At 46.4% G+C, this 9194-nt stretch overlaps 3 protein-coding genes across 3 annotated transcripts; 2 read left to right on the top strand and 1 right to left on the bottom strand.

Moving 5' to 3' along the window:
* Window positions 1-1336: 1336 nt before the first annotated feature.
* V8C40DRAFT_244208 (dienelactone hydrolase family protein) lies at window positions 1337-2433 on the bottom strand. The gene has a single exon (XM_083215604.1). The coding sequence runs from the start codon at window positions 2223-2225 to the stop codon at window positions 1368-1370; it is 858 nt and encodes a 285-aa protein (XP_083073704.1). The 5' UTR covers window positions 2226-2433; the 3' UTR covers window positions 1337-1367.
* A 384-nt stretch (window positions 2434-2817) lies between these two features.
* Window positions 2818-3882, top strand: V8C40DRAFT_244206 (nuclear transport factor 2 family protein). The gene has a single exon (XM_083215603.1). It carries the CDS (start codon window positions 3011-3013, stop codon window positions 3476-3478), a length of 468 nt encoding a protein of 155 aa, XP_083073703.1. The 5' UTR covers window positions 2818-3010; the 3' UTR covers window positions 3479-3882.
* A 1884-nt stretch (window positions 3883-5766) lies between these two features.
* V8C40DRAFT_215394 (glycoside hydrolase family 64 protein) lies at window positions 5767-7567 on the top strand. The gene has a single exon (XM_083212161.1). The coding sequence runs from the start codon at window positions 6030-6032 to the stop codon at window positions 7371-7373; it is 1344 nt and encodes a 447-aa protein (XP_083073702.1). The 5' UTR covers window positions 5767-6029; the 3' UTR covers window positions 7374-7567.
* The last annotated feature ends 1627 nt before the right edge of the window (window positions 7568-9194 follow it).

The following is a 9194-nucleotide window of genomic DNA, read 5'->3' as shown; positions in this document are numbered from 1 at the left end:
AGCCCCAGGTTTTGATCGCGTCTTCTTAGATTTGATGTTTTATAACAGTAACTTCTGTTCTCTACTAATCTTTAAAAAATGTCACTCGAAACGGTACTCTTGACAGGCGCTGGAGGCTTCATTGGCGCGCAGATCCTTGAACAGCTGCTAAAGGCAAGTATACACCTAACACATCCATAATCTTCCGAAGAGAACTAATAATAGACATTGCCATAGTCCGGCGAGTTTCATGTTATTGCTCCCGTAAGATCGGAAAAAGATATCCAAAGCACCCTTGCCTTGCATCCCGAGTACAGCGATAAGAACGTTCGCTTTCCTGTTGTCGCCGATCTTGGTACAGATGGTGCATGTGATGAAATATTTGGAGAAATGGAGATAAACTATGTTATTCACACCGCAGGTCGGTTCAGATTTGAGAATATCGATTCTCAAAAGCTCATTTACGATAATTACGACACGTAAGAATGCATAAATTAACCCTAGCTCAGACCTCTAATTGATGGAATATTACAGGGCGAAATCTGTTATCCGATCCGCAGAGAAGTTCGGCAAGTCTCTCAAGCGATTTGTCCTCACCGGCTCCGTAATAGTTGAGATCACGGGCCAAATGAAGCCTTCTACCTTCAAAGAGGAGCTCACCGAAGCCGATATTGTTTCCATCCCTCTTGAGGCAGTCCGAGAAAGCGGAGATCCCGTCGCATGCTACGTTGCTGCCAAGGCAGAATCCTCAGCGCTGCTCTTTGAAACAGCATCCAAACCTTCCGTATCCTGGGATGCCGTTGAACTTTTGCCTGCTGGAACGGCCGGGCCGCTTGCACACTCCGTACCAGATCTCACAGCAGGGTCGCATTCTCTCGATTGGGCCTATAACCTGCTCAGCGGAACCTGGAAAGAGATCCCGCCAGTACCCATGTTCCAGATCACAGATGTGCGGGACGTAGCTTTAGCGCACGTCTTGGCTCTGCGTAACGAGAAGGCGAGTGGCCAACGTATCAATGTCGTCAACTCGGATTCGTGCTATTCCCACCAGGTGTTGGCAAATTTGATCCGATCCAAGTATCCAGAGTTGCGGGACGAGGTGGCAGAAGGAACTCCCGAACAGTTGATCCCAGCTGGAATGGTGTTTTACAAAATCTCGAATGCGAAGTCGAAAGAAATTTTCGGCAATGAGTTAAACTATATACCAGAAAGCGACACGTATAATGCATATGTAGATAGTGTCTGGGAAGCGATGAGGAACAGGGATCTTGAGCTATAGAAGTTATAAACAACAATGTGCAGAGCACGGATATTAAAAATAAAAAAACTGATTCTCTTTTTCATAGTAGAGAAAAATGTTTTCTTGATCAAATCTTCGGCTTTCCGAATCACAACAGATACTTCTTGAACCAATTGGTGGCCTGTGCCGCTGCTTGCATTGCAGCCTCGTCTTCAACCGCCCTCTTCGGATCAGCCCGAACAGCGAACCCATGCTTGCAGCTACCATAAGTCTTCACCTCGAAGTCACCCGACTTCTCTCCATATGATTCCCTTAAACTTGATTCAATAGCGTCAATCTTATCCTTGGATAGTAGCATATCAAGATCTCCAATGGCGAGACTGATAGGGACTTTGAACTTGTTGGCAGCGGTTGAAAAGTCATCGGGTGTTTTGAGGCCAGCAGGGTGAGCCACAAAGTGGGCATCGAATAGAGGCACATTTCCGCCCTGTTCAGCTGGCTCTGCAGTAAGTTTGGTCGAGTGCATCCCACCCCAGCAGAATCCGGCGACAGCTAGCTTAGCACCGGGTGACAAGGACGCTTTGACATCGCGAGAGAAGTTGAGCAGTTTGGGATACGCATTTCGAGTACGGACTGCGAATGGGGCGAAAATAGTCGCCGCTTTAAAGGCAGCCCCAGCTCTCTTCGTCTGCCCTCCCAAGTCTAACAGGCCAACTGGTGTCGATAAGGAGTCGAACAGTTCGATCGCAGAGAGAGGAGCGCCACCTCCTGGAATGACGCTGGGCACGAGGACCTCGCATCCGGTGGCAGCAGCATATTTGTCTGCTAGCAACTTGTTGTTCACAAGGTTGAAGCCAAATACATCTGTGATAAAGATGATTTTCGAATTTGATGTGGACACTGTCTCAGGAGTAGCGACATATGTGAGGACATTGTGAATTGTCTCCTCTTTGCCTTTTGGCGTTCCCTCGTGGATGGTTCCTCTGAAACAGTCTGGACAAGACATTGTGAAGATATCAACGCTGTTGTTTAGGTCGTAGCTTGCAAGGGATATAAGCTGTCAAGACTATTCAAGAGCCACACTGCATTGCCCGAGGAGAAATTTGTTCAGTATTCAGCATCTCTTTAAGTTCTTATATAGTTTTACAAGTTCCGGACATTACCGCACTTTACCGAACTAATATTGAACCAATTTCCTTTAAGACATATTGAGACTATTTTTGTTAAAGTTGACGATATGTTCGGACGAACTCAATAAGATACTATCGCTTTCGGCGGGTCTCGGCCATCCAAAGAGTTCCGAAGTCTCCTCATGTCAGCAAATCGGCATCGGTGCCAGCAAGGTTGCGACAAATCTGGATGACCTAAGATCTGACAGGGCTTCAAAATGGCCGCGTAACACGGCGAAAGACAGGCCGAAGGACCAATCAGAAGCAAGATCCACCTTTGCCAACTTAACCTTATTAAATAGTTGGTGATTCTCATGAGATCTTCACCAGAAAATCGGCCAAGCTTTCCAAATGATTAGTTGTTTCCTGCCAGTAACAGCAGTCGTTGATCGACTATGTGCCGTAAATCTTTCCTAAAATCCGATCCATGGCCATTCGGATTATTTTTTTGACAGCTGGAGCCTCGATTCTTCATGTGCTCTTGTATGATAAATAGCGGTCATGGCCTCCCTCTGTAAGTTCTGCAACAGCCTTCTCTCTACCTTTATTGCGAGTAAGAAGGTCTTCTCTTGATCCATACAGCCTCAAATATTCCTCCGAGGTCTTAGCCAACAATTATAAAATGAAATTTCTACTCTGTCTCGGTGCACTCACCGCCACTCTCCCTTCTGTTCTCGGCTCAGAAGATAACTTACGAGAGGCCATCCCAGCTTGCCCTCCTCGACCAGCCACTCCAGAAGAGCAGGAAAAAATCTTCTACGCCTTTTCCAACGAGTTTTATGTTCAAAAGAACATCCCCGAGGCATTTGACAACTACGTCTGGGTCGATTACATCCAGCACAATCCTTCCATTGGACAAGGTCGAGACGCCGCCGTGACCGCCCTCTCCAAGAACCCGAAGGTTAACAACACCATTGTGCACCAAACTTTCACCAATAACACTGGCTTTGTACACCACTATGAATTTGCCACTCCTCCTATTAAGATCATGGATGCCTATCGAATGAACGGCAGTTGCATTGTGGAGCATTGGGATGTTATTGCAAACCTGACTCTTGCCGAGATTGATCCTACCCCGTTATCAGGCTAGGACCGAGACACGGCATTGGAGTAATGTGAAGAGTGTGGGCCTACAGGGCCTTTCTCTTGTGCATCAAAGGGCGTCTTTCTCCTTCGTACCTTGATGAAGATTCTGTATCTACCTCTTATTACAAGGTAACTACACGTTTAATCTATATATACACTATTAACTCTATAACAGCCTCTGGTCTAAACAGTGGTTTCAATCATGTAATTCGGAGATGCCTAAGTTCTGCTTTCGTCTCTCAACTGTAAAGTCTGTCGCCGTTGAGTCTGTTGTGTGCCTTTTGCAACAATATAAGTGTGAACATTGGTAGGCAGCCACCCTTACGTCGCTTTTGTTGCCAACCCAACTAACGAAACTACCATCGAAGGTCCGAATCTTTCATGTAGCAGTCAATGCAAGTTAATTAAGGGGAAGGTGGGAGGCTATCATATTTAATATTTTGACTGGACAGACATCTTGGCAGCTTTTGGAATCATTTGACGAGCACGGAATAGACACAGCCGAGAATGGGTAAAGAAATGTGCCTCAGTTGCATTCATTGGCAAGTTTGTATGCAGTGTAAGTACACTACCGATTCCATCTACGCGACATCAAGTTAAAATACTCCACCAAAGGAATGTTTTAGCCAATGGAAAAAGCACCGAGCATTCATCTTCGGTCGAACTCCGTGATTAGCCAAATTAGGTGGACGAAACGCTTGTTAATCGTCGTCTCCATCAACTCTCCACTTAAGGAATAGGCACCCGATCATGCGATCAGCAAAGCCTATGGAGCAAATCTCCATATCAGCATTAATACGCTTCATACGCACCTATTGCTATACTATTCTACCTGATATAATTAAAAAGAGCGTATTGCACCCACTTCCAGAAGGAGAAAGTGAAACACCAATAGGATCAGAGAAGCGCGCGAATAAGACTGCGGCCTATGGGCCCGCCGGAAGGATTTCTACTAGTTTAGGCATCTCTATTCCAGGGGTAACATGCACACTACTGAAGCACATGTGCTGTAACCCATGCTGGATCTGGGGTACACCTCTTCGACTTAAGCCACAATATGTATGCGCTATTTAGTGAGCAGACGGCATATACAAATTAATAGATGTAAGTTAAGGAAGCTTGGAAATACAATGACGCCTGGATGTAACGTGCGAGTTCCACAGTAGATAAGTAATACTGCAGCATAAGCCACACGAAATCATATTATAAGCAAGGTTGTCAAAACAAGAACTATCAGAGCAGAACTGTGAACCTGATACATACTAGGTAGAAACACATGAGTATTCCGTGTCTAAGTTCGGTTAGGATAGAGTGGATATACCCCTAGCTGCTTCAGTATTGATCGATATCTTATAGACGAGCCGCTACGGAAAGCTGCATTTGGTAATTCCTCAAACTGCCGAGGCAATCCCATGTCCTCAGCTCTATCACCAATCACATGTCTGCAGATCATGTTCACGAAGAAATCTCTTTCGGTATCAGCTGCAATATGCAAGATTACTAGCGCTTCATTACCTGTGCGGGCTTTTTGGAAGAAAAGAACAAGTGCCCTACTCACTCTTGTCACGTTGCAACGATCAGTGTGTCATGACCTGCATTGCATCTTAGCAAAGTGTGGGGTGCAGCAACTTGTGCTTTATTAGCCCGAACCTCGGAGCGCTAGAGTCCGCGATGGTGTGAGGACGTGACCTTATTTGTTTCCTAGAAGGGTAATATATGTACTCACAGCCTCACCCTAAATCCAGGGGGATTTATTGGCACAAGACAAGTTTCAATCCTGGCTAGGCCTATCAGCAGCGGGCGTTGCGGAAACTAGCCATGTGCTCGAAACTATGTTGACTATCAGTCATCCCAAGTTCTCCAAATGACTATTACAAAGCGAAATTTCGTATCAGATGAGCATTCTCTTTGTCTTAAGAAGTGACTGACAGCTTCATCTGACTCTTTCCTTGCAATCAGTTGACATTTACTCACTCTGATAATATGTGCCATAAGAGTTGCGGTTGCGGCTATAACCCACTCAGCCATTACGTTATGCCGATATTGCAACTAGATGAATCACAAATGCAGCCCAAAAACTTGAATTTTAGTATTATTTCTGAGCCGTTACCCGCAATTACTGCATAACCCCGGCTCCTGAAAACGACTTACACAGCAAACAAGGACGTAATAGCCTAGAAGCTAGAAGAAGCAACTCTCAACCCCGAACCTTTCCAGTCCAAGCCACCGAAGGAAGCCCGGTGCTATTCTACAACAGTAAAGAGATAACTTCATGCCGGTACAAATCAGTCGGCAATGGGTTGTCTCTATCTCCGTTGCGCAAAACACTTCGGCCCGAAATCTGTCTTGAGATGATGAGGATCGAGTACAGCTTCTTGATAATGCCTCTTGAGAAACTTGAGACACAAGTATATATAGAGGGTTATTCACAGATAGACATGTTCATCAGAGCTCAACTCATTGGATTGGTTCCAAAACTCAGAGGGAAAGTGTTAATTCCTTTGCACTATCATTACCACTCCTTTCCACTCTGAATTCACACAAGTCCTTACATCATGCGGACACTCACTATCCTTACTGCCCTCATTGGTGCAGTAGCAGCGGCCCCTTCTCTCATTCCAAGAGTATCACCCTTTTCCATTGCCAAGCCTGGAGGTGTTGACGACATCGTTATCACGGCAAACAACACTCTCAACGGAACCTATCATAGTTCAACAACAGTCTCCAAAAATGTCATCCAGACTCGAGCTCAGGCTGGACACCTGCCCATCCAACTCGTCAACAACTTCTCCGGTAGTCAGGTCAATGCATACATTTCCGGCCTGGACACTGACAACAGGGTCGTTTTTGTCAGGGGTGACGGCAGTCTTGTGTATCCCAGCTCTGGAGGCTCCAGTGTCCCTGTTGCGATCAGCACCCCCATCAACATTGCGTTGCCTGCTCAAGGCCAATCCATCACGGTGAATGTGCCTATTGTCATCAGCTCTGCGCGTATCTACTTTTCAGTGGGCGATCTCCAGTTCTTCATGGTCAAGATTCCCAACGGCGATGGCTTGGTGCAACCGTCCCAGTTCAACCTTCAAGACCCGAGTGCAGGCCTCCTCTGGGGCTTTGTTGAGCTCACTTATACTACGGACCTGGCTGTCTACGCAAACATCAGCTACGTCGACTTTGTCGGTATGATTCTCAGTATGAGCTTGAGTGCCACGGATGGAAGCGCCACTCAGACCACGAAAGGCCTTGGATCTTCCGCACTCACCCAGATTTGCCAGGGCTTGGTCCAACAAGCTAGCGTCGACGGCTTCCCCTGGTCTTCGATGTGTATCGCCAATTCTGCTGGAACTCTCGTTCGTGCGCTGTCTCCAGGCGACTACAGTGTCATCAATGCAGCGGCCTTCCAGAACTACTGGAGTGCCTATGTCGACCAAGTCTGGAGCCAGTATACTAACACTCCTCTCACCATCAACACACAAACCTCTGCTGGCAGCGTCAACTGCCAGGTCTCCGGCGACACGCTGAACTGCAACGGCGACAACCGCGGCTACGCTAAGCCGGCTGCAGGAGACATCTGGGGCTGCAACAGTGGACCATTTGCCATTCAGAGCGGTGACAATGCCGTCCATTCGGCTGTTGTTCCCCGTCTGTGTGCTGCCTTTGTCCGATCCACCTTGCTGCTTGCTGGTGGCAACGTTCAGCCAGGTCTGGGCCAGTCTTCATACTACACAGTCAGCCCTACCAACCACTACAGCCGTCTCGTTCACCAATTTGAAATTGATGGTCGAGGCTACGCTTTCCCTTATGATGATGTCAACCCAGATGGTAATGAGAATGCCTCGGGCACTTTGGCTTCAGGGGCTCCCAATGTTCTGACTGTCTACGTTGGCGCTCCTCCTTCATAAATCAGGCTAAAACCTCTTCACTGTACATATAAAATGAGTGACGAAAGGATTTGGTACTCTAAAAGGTTCTTGGACCATTCTCGAACATAAACCATGTATATAGCAGTATAGTTTTACCTAAATATATACCAACAACGATTGCTGTCTTACTTCGTCTGCTCTCAAATGTGAATGGAGAGAGTGAAGAGATCATGCTTGTTTTTATATCAATACGCTGCCATCATGTGCCTTCAATGTCATCACCGGGTAAGTCGGAACCAGTTGTGACCCTCGATCCATGTCGGCACGGCATATTCTGACAGGGGGGTTGCAAAAGGAAGTCGATCGGCGCCTTGGTCCACCTCAACAGAACAAGAGCAGCCAGGCCAGGTAATCAAGGACAATCCACTCTGCTCACCGAGTACAGTAGACAGGGGACTGGTTTTGACATTTCGGCTTGTCACTTTAGCGGAGAGATAAGAGGTAACACGTCCCTGTAAACCGGTATGAGTATCAACCTACATAATCCACTAAAGCGCCTAACGTGCAATAAATGCCGAGAATCCTTGTAAAATCGGTTGGTGTCCGTGGAAAATATGCCGACGAAGTTAACTGATACGAGTTCATCCTATACTCCGTATATATATTATATAACATTCTGACTACGGATCAACTGTCGGAGAAGTACGCGATGGCTTGGCTCAATACGCCTGTTGGGTATTCTTGATTGAGAAGTTTTGACAATGCGACATGGACTGGAGAAAATGGAATATCATGTATTATAGGCTAAAGGACCCTTTGGATTGTATCAAAATTATCTCAATTGGAATAGTAAAGAAGCAATCATTGCTAAATCACTGTCGAAGCATCCCAGGGTAGTTCTGCCGACGAAATCAGGGCCTGTTTCGGCTCCGTATTCCCAATATGATATGTCAGTTGTCTACATGAAGCACAGGGCCTTCCTGGTCTTTTACCTCCTGTATCGCTAAACCCTTACCTTCTCAATACCGGTGTAAGTTGTCTGGTCTGTGTTGATCTCGAAGTCTGTGCGTCTCGGGTGCGATCCGACTTGGTGGACAATTCACCGCTACACGGCAGTGCACTTTACCCATACTCTTTAACTACGCTATATTTTAACGACATCGTGACGTGGCACCAAGATGCTGGTGAGAGTTATAAATACGGTACCTTACTTAGCCATGCAGTGACCTTTTGAGTAGCATTAGATATGATACATAGTGAGAAAATGGGCAGAAGGCACCGACCGGCCCGAAGGCACACGAGAAAGCTGCCAAAAGAAGCAATTGCCTCCTACCAAAACTAATCAGACCTTTTCCGACACCGCAGTAGACAAATTTTACAGTGCCGAAATCTGACCCGTGTCTTGATCAACAAGACATCCGACAACCGGATCATTACTAAGGGGCTGGATATCGCTCCTATTATTATTCGTAGAAGATCGATGATACATGCTCAGGATAAGTGACAGCGTACCTGCAGATAGATCCGCTTTATACGCGGCAGACAACTTGACAGCGGCAAATTTCAAGGCCTCGACCAAGAGAACGGCCCAACATTCCCCCTTCCCCTGGCTTACTCAACGGGACTTTTGACATATAAACACTGAATGCTTTTATATCTCTGCTCAGAATGAATTGTAGTCAAACTTACTTTATTACTAGTCTTCTTAGACTGTAAATTCAAGCTTCCTATATAAGTCACACTTCAAACCAAGCCAAGCTGGTTAACTACTCTATTAAGATGTCTACAACTGTGACAGTTTTAGAGCCTACTCTGCTGTTAGAGGCCTCTACAGCCGGTTTCCAGTTACCAAGGATACCA

The sequence above is a fragment of the Trichoderma camerunense genome (assembly GCF_050948025.1).
Source record: "Trichoderma camerunense strain CBS 138272 chromosome Unknown V8C40scaffold_8, whole genome shotgun sequence".
NCBI classification, from domain to species: Eukaryota; Fungi; Ascomycota; class Sordariomycetes; order Hypocreales; family Hypocreaceae; genus Trichoderma; species Trichoderma camerunense.
The sequence above is the reverse complement of the archived record's forward strand: the minus strand, read 5'-3'. Positions and strand labels throughout refer to the sequence as shown.

Bases quoted from the DNA above. Each gene is read 5' to 3' on its own strand.
- V8C40DRAFT_244208 (XM_083215604.1), bottom strand. From the start codon at position 2,225: ATGTCTTGTCCAGACTGTTTCAGAGGAACCATCCACGAGGGAACGCCA.
- V8C40DRAFT_244206 (XM_083215603.1), top strand. From the start codon at position 3,011: ATGAAATTTCTACTCTGTCTCGGTGCACTCACCGCCACTCTCCCTTCT.
- V8C40DRAFT_215394 (XM_083212161.1), top strand. From the start codon at position 6,030: ATGCGGACACTCACTATCCTTACTGCCCTCATTGGTGCAGTAGCAGCG.